Genomic DNA, 12,866 nt, shown 5'->3' with positions numbered 1-12,866 from the left:
CCGTACGCGGGCCTCTCACTGTTGTGGCCTCTCCCATTGCGGAGCACAGGCTCTGGACGCACAGGCTCAGCAGCCATGGCTCACGGGCCCCAGCTGCTCCGCGGCATGTGGGATCTTCCCGGACCGGGGCACGAACCCATGTCCCCTGCATCAGCAGGCGGACTCTCAACCACTGCGCCATCAGGGAAGCCCTATTCTCATATTTTTAACTCATACTCTGTGCATTATCCAATCTCTGATATGAGGTCAGAAGCAATATTCCTGATGTAGGAAGGCCTGCTGATTCTTCCTGAGAATTCTGGCATACCTGCTCCACATGCTTTTTCTTTTCATGTTATACTGCTCATCCTCCACTGTACTGGCTTCATTTTTATCAGGACCTTTTCCTCCCTCTTCTCTCAACTTTCACTCTTGGCCACCCAGTGGAGCCTCAAACACCCCATCCGGGAACCCGGGTCTGGTGTAATAAGCAGGGTCAGGAAAACCACACCCTGTCCCAAGTTGGATTCTGCAGAGCCAGCTGTCCACTCCATTCCTCCTACGTTCCTCTTTATTCCAAAATTACAACCCTCAGCTGGCAGAAAGTATGATGCCACCATTTGTTCCTCCTAAATCCCTCAGTTTACTGGAGACTCTAAAGACCCCAGACAACTATTTTTAGTTTTTTTGACTGTGTCATTCATTCCACTTAGATCAACAAAAATAAGTGGGCTTGTGAGTCATAGCAAGCTCCCCACCTTGTTTGAGGCAACTAATCCAGGGAGACAGGACCCTTCCTATTAGCGAGTCATGTCTCTGGAATAGGGTGTTAAGGAAATAGGCTCCAAAGCCAGACTGCCTGGGCTCACATTCCAGTTACATTATCATTATCTGAGTGACTTTGGGCAAGTCATTTATGCTGTCTGAGTCTTAGTTTTCTCATCTAAAAACCATTACTCTTATCTCCCTCACAGAGTTATTATAATGATTAAATGAGATGCTATACACAGAAAACTTAGTGCAGTGCCTGACAACAGTAATGACCACTCAATGCTAGCAATAGTGATGGTGGTGGTTTTGGTGGTGACGGTGGTGGTGCTACTGCTGCTGATTCTTGTCAGTGAGGTCTGTGCAGTGCCTGGCAATAGTCACAGTCAATCAGTGTTAGCAGTGGTGATGGTGGTGTTGGTGATGGTGGTGTTGGTGGTAGTGGTGCTTGTCATGATGGTGGTGGCGACTGTGAAGATGGTGGTGGTGGTGGTACTTATGGTGGCGATGCTACTTCTGCTCCTGATTCTTCTTGCTGAGATCTGTGAGGAAACATTTCTTCTGCCTGTGATAAGTAATACAATTCTTTTCTCTTGACAGTTCCTAAGTATTCTTCTTGATCTCTTTTGAGTAGATACTGCTCCTGCTTTTCCAGAATGTCTTTACATTCCAGGGATGAAACTTCACACTCCTGTAGCTCAAGAATACAGCAAGTTTTCCTGCTCTCATTTTCCTTCTCCATGATATGTTCTTCCCCTTAGCACTCTCTTGAATCTTGTTTTAGTGCCCTCCATCCTTGGGGAACTAAGCAGACCTTCCAACTTCCCCTCAAGTCAGGAGGCTGCCTTGCGTTTACAGCATGGATAATGACCACCTTTGGGAAGAAAACATTTCTATGAAACGTATGCCCTGTACATCCACACATTGATGTCTAGACTTCATGAGTAACAAGATGAACCACGATCCTAGGCATCCCCCCGGAGACTGCCCACGTGCTCACTTGCTCTTCTGTACTCACTCTTCCTCACCTTCTGCACCTCCTGATCTGCAGAATTATGGTGGACACAGCCTCTTCGTGTGGACATGCTCCCATGCAGGACTCCCGCACTTAGCTGAGGAAATCTCCCACCTGTCTGAGATTCCCCAAGGCACACAGTACACGCAACACAGGCTGAGTGAAGTAACAGCAGATTCAGGAATCTTATTCTCAGTTCTCCTCTGGGATGTTTCCTAGACTAAACCTCCAAGCCAACAAAATCCCTCACTTTATATTTAGAGAGCATTTTACACACTATGGCGTAGGTTGGTTTGATTCCCGAATACCGATGCACTTGCTTTCCACAAAGTTGGGTAAACTGAGCCACAGGGAGGCTACATGATGGCTGTGCATTCACACAGAAGGATGGCAGCCTCCTGACTCCAGCCGGCTTCCCCCTATGAACTCACACGTGGTCTCACTGGTGTCTGGGCGCCTTGGCAGCATCAGCCATGGCGCTGTGGTCCTGCATCCCAGCCTTGCTGTCATTCTGGATGATGCTTTCAAGGAGTTAAGAAGGATAACAGTGTGTGCACTCAGCCACCTCAAGATGGAAACCTGATCAGAGCGGCAAATTTTTCTTGAGCCCCACCTAAGATACTGACGGAAAGTCTGGGAGCAGATCTGATTCAACTGAAAAGAAAGGAAGGGCAAGGGAGGGAGACTCCCCACTGGCTCCCAGGCTAATGGAGCCCCCGGGACCTCAGCCCTGCTGACTTGGGGTATTCTGTGCTCACTCTCCTCAGCCGGACACAGCCTCAGCATGCTGACTCTGCTGGTGCTGTGGCCAACAGCCCCCATACCACACAGTGATGCCGCACAAGACGCTAATGGGCTTTCACTGATTCTGACGACAAGGCCAGTGAGAGTGTCACGTAACATGAAAGAATGCTGGAGCTTAGCTTGGCTTACCGAGACCCAGGGGGCTGTGTCCGTGTGTGTGTGAGCACACGCAGTCAGTGGCCTGACAAGGGCATCTTGGAACAGTGATCTGGATATCTTACGGCTAGACACGTTTGAATGGAATGGACATTCCACAAATCAGAATGACTGTTCCGAGGCACTATTGATCCTCAGTTCCCCCCAACTCGCAATCTATGTTTTGGTGACGGAACGTGACCTTTACGATGGCCTGCCAAGTGTCCCCCTCATCCCTAGACAGTAGTTCTCAGTCTTAGGAGCAGCGAATGAATCACCCAAGAAGCTTATCAAGATTGTAGATTTCTAGGTCCCATTCCTAGAAGTCCAGAGTGGGCCCAGAAATCTGTATTTTTATCAGTCCTGCAGTGAAGCTGATGTCATGGTCCACGGAACACACCCTAAGGGGCACTAGCACAGCCCCTGTGGCCTTCTCTCATATTCCCTCTTTTGTTACGATATGTCTGCATATTCTTCTTTAGTGGAGTTTGTAAAAATTGACAGCCACTGGTGGAAAACACTTGGTCAGCTCTGTCGGGATGCCCTTGGGAGCGTGGACCAGAGGGGAGATAAGGAGCCCTGCTCATCCCAGGAGAACCACCCAAGTGGCCAATACGTGGCACAGGCCATCCCTGTTCACAGTTGGGCAGCCTGTTTTCCCTGAATTTGTGCTTTGGGAAGTTTGTGAGTCTGGGCTGTGTGCCAACTGGGTCATGCTTCAGGAGTCCTCCAGGGTGGGAACCTCCCCCATTTCCCTCCAGGCTGTGGAAGCAGTTAGCAAAGCTGGGACAGGAGAGCCCTGGGAGATGGCACTCGTGGACGGCGACGCGCCCCGTGGGGAGGACTCACGGCTTGGTCCACGGATCTTGATGGGCTTACTGCTCGTCATGGACTGGGAGCATGTCTGACACAAACATTCCTTCCCGCTGAAGGTCACCTTGTCTCCAATGGGGAAAGGCTTCCTGCAAGAGGGATGAAGGAGAAATTCAACACCATCTCTCCAGAGGGTTCTGTGTCTATAGGTGACTTGACAACACATGTGCTTGAAGACCTTTGGTAGCACACACTGCACACATAGAGCACTAGGTACATTCAAGTGCTGTTCACAGGGCCAGGTTAAACCACTCAGTCAGGGCCAGGACCGGAACTGGAGACCCAGTTGGGCCATTTACATGATTTTTAAACACTGGGCAAATCATGACACTTATTTGGGCTTACATTTCGCTTCTATAATGAAGAGGCTAAAAATGTCTCAGAGGTACCTCCTCTTCCTGGAAGGACTCTTCTATCCCAACTTGACCTGTATCCCCTGTACCTCAGGAAGAACTCATTCAACTCCCCAGCTTGCCAACATTTCCTTCTCTCACTCCACAGGAAGTTTAGACATCCTCAAAGAACCTCTTCCTCTGCTCGCCTGCATTTGCGCAGCTTGAGTTCCACAGCTCAGGGGCTCAAGATCGTCATGTCCTGCCTCCCTAACTAAATATAAAGCACGTAGAACCCTCAGCACAGCTGATCCCATCACACAGCAGCTCTCGCTCATGCGGTTTGGGATGCCTGTTAATATGGACTCTGAGTTTATGCCCCCGTAAGCCTGCAGTGGCTCCGCTGCCCTTACGTTAGCAACATGAACAATGGAGGGAGTGCCAGGGAGGGAGGGGAGCCGTGTTCTCATCACAGCCCAGGCACTGACTCATGGTAAAGGGACCCGGCATGACCTTGGGAAGGCACCTATTCTCCATGGGGCTTCACAAAACCTCCACTTTAGACCATACGGACCCTACTGTGCAAACTTCCAATGGTTCTGGGATTCCAGGTCTGAAGGGTTGGATGAATGAATGAATTCCACTGGGTGATAATATTTTCTTATGCACTGTGTCGTTAGTTACTCTAACTGGTAACAAAGAGGTGGTTATTTTACGAGGAGAATAATTAATCCATAAATGATTTTCCCAATTAAAAAATGCATACATATACTCCAATCGTGCTTTACTTATGACTTAATCAGAGAAGTCCATTAAATTTTAACATATCTGTGGGCAGGGTTGAGGTTTTCTTTATTTTTTTCATCTCCTTAATATGGTGCTTAGCATACACTGGGCCCTTAATGTACATTTGCTAAGTTAACAAGTGACGGGGATGCTGAGGGTGGGGAGAAGGGAAGGGTTGAGCTTTCCATCACCTATCAGAAGTCTTGAGAGGCTAGATAATGATTATGATAATGAAGAGAATAAAAGTGGACACAATTTGGTACCAGTCATTGAGATAAGGTCTCTCTGCATGTACCATCTCATTTATCTTCACGGAAACCCAATGAAGTTGGACTGGCTTTGATGTCGATTCACCAATGAAGCTGAGGCTTACAGAGGTGGGGTCACCTGCCAGGGTCATGGAGGAAGGCTATAAACACATATTCCAGTACCACATGTGGCTGAGGGTGTGAGAGCCTGAGCCAGATTCATGGATTCCAAACTGAGTTTTGAGAGGTCAGGGCCCTCAGTGGCTCCTTCAGGGCCTTTTGATGGGGAGGCTGAGTGTTGGGGCTCAGATCCTTACACTGCCTTCATATCGGGACAAACTAGTGTTTTATACTAGATCACGTTTGACAAACAGGATTCAGCCGCTAAATGTTTGAAAACCACTGGCCTGTCAGGTCCTTCCACCCCTGAGATTAGAGGATGCAAGTGTCCAGCATAAAGCCGAGTAAGCCCCGGATCTGCCTGGGAAAGGCCATTTCTTCCCTTCTGCAGGATCCCAGGCAGAGGGTCCCTGCCCCCGCTGGCCTCCTGCTCACCTGCACAAGCTGCACACGAAGCACTTGGGGTGGTAGGTGCGGCCCAGCGCAGAGATGACCTCACCCGTGATAAAGTCCCGGCAGCTGTCACAGCGGGTGCCGTAGAGTTGCTGGTAGTCCTGGGTGCAGATGTACTCCTGGTTCTTGAAGAAGAAGCCTGACTGAGCCAGGCCACAGCCACACACTTGGGGAAACAAGGTGGGAAACAAAGGCAGGTGAGTCCAGGGAGGGTCTGCAAGCATGAGGTTCTCGCTGGGGACAAGGCTGCTGTCTGACTCAGTCGTAAGTGGCCAGAGAATGGTGATGCATGGGACCTCATGGGCCTTTGGGGCCAGTGCTCCTTAAAGGATGGCCCGAAGACCACTTGCATCAGAATCACCTGGCAGGCTTCTTGAGATGCAGCTGCCTGGACCTGAATCAACTCGGGTTGGAGCCCAGGCATCTGCATTTTAGCACACTCCCCAGCTGATCCTGATGCATGCTGAGACCATACAATCCTCTCAAAACATGGAGTAAAAGTTTAAAGCCATGTAGCTCACGCAATGCAATGCAGCTGGTGGTATCATGAGTTTGATGAAAGAATCATTCAGTTAAAAATGCCCTGGGCATTTCCTACGTGCATAAGTCTGTGCTAGGTGAAGACAAGTTAGGATGGCAATGGGATGTATGATTTGAAGATTATAATCCAGCTTCACCATAGCCATAAAAGGTAAATCTGTTCCCAGGCAGGAATGATAAAACACAATCCTTGAAATCCAAAGAGCTAACAATGGCTGCAGAGGGAAGACCACATAGAGCATACATCAGTGGGGACAGGCCGTGGGCTGGTGTAGGTAGCAAGTGCTGTGAGTGGGAGGAATCAATGAAGGTTTTCTGGAGGAGGTAGCATCTAAGTTGAAGTGAAGGAATGGAATGAGCTAAAGCACAAAGGCAGGAAACTGTAGGCGATATTTGTGTGGAGATAGGGCTAGGGTAAGGGTGGTGTTTTTAGAGAGTGGAAGGCAATATTACAGGAAAATATTGCCAGGCCAGTTGGAGGAAGAGGGGCCAAGTCCAGTTTAAGACGTTTAGGCTTTGTGGGAAACTAGGAAGCCATGGATGGTTTTTCCTCTAGTTTTTAAAATCTTAAATTACTTTGAAAAATCTTGGACATATACAACAGTAGAGAGATTATAATGATTCCCCATTACCCAGCTGCAGAAATGATCAATTGCACTGATGACTTCTGAACAGAGAGGCAACATGATTTCATAAGGTACTTTATAAAGTCTTTTGGGATATCCTTGTGGACAATAGGAAGTAATATAGGGCAGATAATAGAAGAGCAGGTGGATATAATTATAGGTGTCTGAACAACTGAATCATGTGGGGCTCCCCTCCCCCAAAGGACTTAGAAACGTGGGAAATGAGCTTTCCCTCTGAGAGTTAAGTTTTGAAATGAACACATAGTGGGAAGAGCAGGAAGAGGCTAAGTTTCTTCCAGGAGATTGAATGACTCTCAGGGCCACCAGAACTGCTGAATTTATTGATCCAGCTAAAGCAAGGATGGGTCAGCCAGGAAGGGGCTGGTCAGCAATCAAAGGAAGGCCACTTGAGAGCGCATTCAAATCCCGAGACCAGCTCCCCTTGTTCTGAGTCTGACTGTTTGACTTTCTACATAGGTTGCCTTTGTGAGACAAGCAGCTGATCAGGGCAACATGAACTAGTAGTACAACGGAGAGTTACAGCTCTTGTTTATGTTAATAAACAGGCACTCGGGTTTTATACGTCGGTTTCCCAAAGATGTGGTTAGCATGACTCAACTTTACCAAGCGTGATCCACGGTGCGGAAACCAACAAGATGTTTTCCAAGCCTGTAAGTGCGAGGACCTGGCCTGAACTGGGTGACATCACCCCAGTAAATACTCTCTTATCTTTAATAGGGAACATTGTTTTGCAAAAGCAGCCAGGTTAAAAGTAGGAGGGACTTCTAGGTGAATGTCAGAAGTATTTTGCAAGTGTTTGTTCACTCTGCAGGCCAGAGGTAGGCTCCAAGGGTCAAGGTGAGGGAGGGCAGCTCTAAATGTCACAGCACCAGGGGAAACCGTCTAGGACCATGAAAGACTCTGCTCTGGGAGTCAGACCACCTGGGCTATCTAACTCTCTGGGTGACACTGAACTTGGTCCTCTGTTGTCTGGGGCCTCTGTTCACTTCTATGTAAAGAGCAGAAACTGGACAAGAAATGACCTGAGCTTTTCTTCTGACACTGACACCCTGTGAGTCTAGGAGAAGGGAGGGCTGACTATATGCCTAAACATTTTAAATTCCACGTGACGTAGAGCTGGCAGCTGCTGGAGACCACCCCTGCAGAGAGGCAGGGCTTATGAGTAGGAGTGGTGCTAGTGGTGGTGGTTGGTGGGGAAGGGTCCAACTTTCATCAGGCTTCATGAAATCTCATCACATCGAACAATGCCTGGTCTGGAAGGCAGGCAAGGCCAGAGAACAGGCTGTTCTGGGGCGTGCAGGTGGCAGATCAATTGACTTCATGGCTGTGGAATTAGTCAGGCATGGCCTACAACCTCATTGGAAACAGCTCCTGTTTTTTCCCTTCTTTTCTCTCCTTTGTGTCCCCTGCCAACTCCACTTCCAGAGCCACCTCTCCCAGTGGAGAAAACCAGGAGGCCATACGAAAACTTGGAACAATCAGTTCCTTCATTTCCCCCAAGGAGCTGAAGGAGGAAGGTAGAAAGGATGTAAAGGTTGATAAGAATCCCAGGGGTTCCTGGAAATACAGTGGGGAACACGGGGTGGAAGGAAAGCTGGACCAGCACGACAGATGTATTTGAGGCTGAGCAGAGCTCTGCATTCAAATAACAGGAAAGGCCATGGAGAGAGTCTGTAGTATGGAAGTGATGTGGAATTAATGCATCCAGGGCAGTCATTATTCTGTGAATCAGAAAAGTATAGTCTATTAATTAAAAGAAAGATCATATAGTCTGACAATGGGACAGAATATGGGAACTCAAAACTGCTTTCAGAAAACACAGAATGCTCACTGTAAACATAAGGCCTAGAGTAGGACGTGCACACAGCCCTACTGTGTTTCAGTGGAAAATGTACTGTTTTGAGGGTCACTGGACCTTCCTCCATATTCCCATTCTAGCACTCAGGTGCTGCGTGACTTTGAAAAAGTGACCTCACCCCCCTGGAGCTCAGTTGCCTCATTTGTAAAATGAGGGGGCTATGTGGTAACTGAGGACACATCCAGATCTGAGAGTCTAGGATTCTGTCATATAATTCTGTTGATTTTCAACTTTTCAAATGAGACAGTTTTATGGAATTTCAAAATCAAAGTGTTAGAAGGGCCCCTGAGGGTGATCTCATTATTTTAAACATTTAAATTGTGAAATATATTATACATACAGAAGATGTAGTAAATATATATGTAGAGTGTAAAGAAGAATAAAACATGCTCCCAGCTACTCACTACCGAGTTTATGAAACAGAACATCACCAGCAGCTCGGAAGCCTGTTCCCATCTCCCTAGAGCGCCGTGCTTCCCACACCACGTCCGAAATTGTGTTTATCATTCTCTTGCTTTTCTTTACAGTTTTACTACCTTTGAGGTATCTACAAACAATATATTGTTTAGTTTTGCCTGTTTCTGAACTTTATATGGATGGAATCATACTGCATCTACTCTTCTGTGTAATTTACTGCTTCATTCTCTCAGTATTATGTTTTTGAGATTCATCCATGTTGATGCATGTAGTTGTGGGTGATTCATTTTCACTGCTGTGCTGTATTTCGTTGTCTGACTATATCACAATTGATCTATTCCACTGCTGAAGGACATCCAAGCTGCTTGTGGTTTTTTTTTTTTCCTTTATGGAAATGCTGCCTTGAACATTCTTGTATTTGTGAGGTGATGTCTCACTGTTTTCCAATAAGTTTTTCCCATTTACATTCCCACCAGCAGTTCTCACTGAGCTATATTATCACAGATATCAGGTAACACCTAACTTCTTATATTTAGTTAACATGGTACAGGTGAAAGGATGTTCTATTGTGATTTTAAATTTAATTTCCCTGATTATTAATGAAATTGAGAATGTTATTACCTGCTTATGGGCCATTTGTGTTTTCAAGGTTTATCCACATGGAGCATGTATCAGTATCTTTTCTACCACTGAATAATATTCCACTGTATGGATATACCACACTGTACTTATCCATTCACTGGCTGATGGATATTTGAATTGTTTCAAACTTTTGACTTTATGAATAATATTGCTATGAACATTTGTGTACAAGTTTTTGTGTGAACATACGTTACTTGAGTGTAAGTCTAGCAGTGGAATTTGGAATTGTTGGGGTTATATGGTAACTTTACGTTTACCCCTAGAGGAACTGCAAGATTGTTTTCCTACACATTTTACATTCCCGCCAGCAAGGTATGAGGGTTCCAATTCTTCCACATTCTTGCCAACACTTGTATTATATGTCTTTTTTGATTATAGCCAACTGAGTGGGTGTGAAGTTTATCTCATTGTGGTTTTATTTGCATTTCATTGATGGCTAATGATGTTGAGCATTTCTTCATGTGCTTATTGGACATTTATATAACTTCTTCAGAGAAATGTCTATTCATATCCTTTGCCCATTTTGAAATTGGGTTATTTGTCTTTTTTATTATTAAGTTGTAAGTATTCTTTATATAGTCTAGATACAAGCCCTTTACCAGATATGTGATTTGCAAATTTTATCTCCCATTCTGTGTGTTGCCTTTCACATTCTTCATGGTATGTTTTGAAGCAAAAAAGTTTTTAATTTTGATGATGTTCAATTTATCTATTTTTCCTTAGTTGTTTGTGCTTTGGGTGTCATGTCCAAGAAGGCTTTGCCTAACTTAAGCTCACAAAGATTTACTCCTATATTTTCTCTTAAAAGTTTTATAGTTTTAGCTCTTATGTTTAGGTTTTTGACTTATTTTGAGTTAATTTTTTTGTACAGTGTGAGAAAGAATGCAACTTTTTTTTTCACGTATATATGTTCAGTTTTCCTAGCATCATTTGTTGAAGACTGTTCTTTCCCCCATTGAATGGCCTTGGCATCCTTTTTGAAAATCATTTGACCATATATGTGAGGATTTGTTTCTAGGCTCTCTAACTTTCCCTATTGAATTATTTTGGCTGGCTCAATGACATTCAACTGACCATAAATATAAGGGTTTATTTTTGCACTCTCATTTCGACTCTATTGATCTGTCTATCCTTGTACCACATTGTTTTGTTTATTGTAGCTTTGTAGTAAGTTTTGAAAGTGGGAAGTTTGAGTCTTCCAACCTTGTTCTTCTTTTTCAAGATTGCTTTGGCTATTTTATGTTCCTTTCAATTCCATATGCATTTTAGAATCAGTCTGTCAATTTCTACAGAGAAGCAAGTGGGGATTTTTATAGCAATTACATGTGTTATGAACTGAATAGTGTCCTCCCCCAAATTCATATGTTGAAGCCCCAAGCCCTAATGTGATGGTACTTAGATAGGTGGTCTTTAGGAGATAATCAGGTTTAGATGAGGTCATAAGGATGGGACCTTCATAATGGGATTAGTGACCTCATTAGAAGAGACACCAGCAAACTTGCTCATTCTCATTCTCCCTCTCTTTCTCTCTCTCTGCTCCTCCCTCCCTCCCTCTGTGATATGTGAGGACACAGTGAGAGGGTAGCTGTCTGCAAGCCAAGAAGGAAGCTCTCCATAACCCAACTATGAAGGCACCTTAATCTTGGACTTCCAGCCTCCAGAACTGTAAGAAAATACACTACTGTTGTTTAAGCCATCCAATCTATGTTATTTTGTTATGGCAGCCTGAGCTAAGAAAGCACTAAGTTTGTAGATTGAGCTAAAGAATATTGCCATCATAACAATGTTAAGTCTTCAGATCCATGAGCATGGTATATTTTTCCATTTACTTAGATAGTCTTTAATATTTTGTAGTTTTCAAAGTATAAATTTTACACTTTTGTTAAATTCTTCTTCTTGTTTTTCAACGTAGCTCTCAAAGCTTTTCCAGATCTTTATTATTTAAGAGAACATATCACCCCTCCTAGGTATATGGACAAGAGAAATCATATACATGTTGACCAGAAGACACATAAAAGAATGTCTATAGCCACATTATATGTAATGCTGGACACAACTCAAATGCTCATCAACAGTAAGAAGAATAAATTCATGGTGGTATAATATAATCACACAATTGAACGTATAGCAATGAGGATGAACAAACCATAAATGCATGAAACAACAAGACTGACTCTCACAAACAAAATATTAGCACAGGAAGCCAGATGTAAAAGAGTACCCAAACTGATTTTACTTATATGATGTTTACAACAGGCAAAACTTATTTATGATGTTAGAAGCAGGACAGTGGATACTTTTGATGGGGGGCAGTGACTGGTGGGACATGCAGAGTAAGTTTCTGGGGTGCTGGTGATGTGCTGTTTCTTTTTTTGTTGTTGTCGTTCTTTGTTTGTTTCTTTTGGTTTTTTGTTAAAATTTTTTTTTACTTTTTAATTTAATTTAATTTATTTTTTAATACAGCAGGTTCTTATTAGTCATCAATTTTATACACATCAGTGTATACATGTCAATCCCAATCGCTGAATTCATCTCACCACCACCCCCATCCTCCTGCTGCTTTCCCCCCTTGGGGTCCATACATTTCTTCTCTACATCTGTGTCTCAAATTCTGCCCTGAAAACTGGTTCATCTGTACCATTTTTCTAGGTTCCACATATATGCATTAATATATGATATTTTTCTCTTTCTGACTTACTTCACTTTGTATGACAGTCTCTAGACTAATCCACGTTTCAACAAATGACCCAATTTCGTTCCTTTTTGTGGCTGAGTAATATTCCATTGCACATATGTACCACATCTTCTTTATCCATTCGTCTGTCGATGGGCATTTAGGTTGTTTCCATGACCTGGCTATTGTAAATAGTGCTGCAATGAACATTGTGGTGCATGTGTCTTTTGAATTATGGTTTTCTCTGGGTATATGCCCAGTAGTGGGATTGCTGGATCATATGGTAATTTTCAGTTTTTTAAGGAACCTCCATACTGTTCTCCATAGTGGCGGTATCAATTTACATTCTAACCAACAGGCAAGAGGGTTCCCTTTTCTCCAAACCCTCTCCAGCATTTGTTGTTTGTAAATTTTCTGATGATGCCCATTCTAACTGGTGTAAGGTGGTACCTCATTGTAGTTTTGATTTGCATTTCTCTAATAATCTGTGATGTTGAGCAGCTTTTCATGTGCTTCTTGGCCATCTGTATGTCTTCTTTGGAGAAATGTCTATTTAGGTCTTCTGCCCATTTTTT

General features: G+C 44.4%; 1 protein-coding gene across 1 annotated transcript in view; it reads right to left on the bottom strand.

The window, feature by feature from the left end:
* Window positions 1-12,866, bottom strand: part of ABLIM3 (actin binding LIM protein family member 3) — a 142,317-nt gene that overhangs the window by 66,933 nt on the left and 62,518 nt on the right. The window contains exons 4-5 of the mRNA XM_007447491.1: window positions 5,496-5,679; window positions 3,551-3,663 (exon numbers count right to left, since the gene is read on the bottom strand). Coding sequence (XP_007447553.1) covers window positions 3,551-3,663; window positions 5,496-5,679 — 297 coding nt within the window. The remainder of the gene's footprint in view (window positions 1-3,550; window positions 3,664-5,495; window positions 5,680-12,866) is intronic.

The sequence above is a fragment of the Lipotes vexillifer genome, unplaced genomic scaffold (assembly GCF_000442215.2).
Source record: "Lipotes vexillifer unplaced genomic scaffold, Lipotes_vexillifer_v1.1 scaffold1009, whole genome shotgun sequence".
Lineage (NCBI taxonomy): Eukaryota > Metazoa > Chordata > Mammalia > Artiodactyla > Lipotidae > Lipotes > Lipotes vexillifer.
Note: the sequence above shows the minus strand (reverse complement) of the source record. Positions and strands in the feature narration are given on the sequence as shown.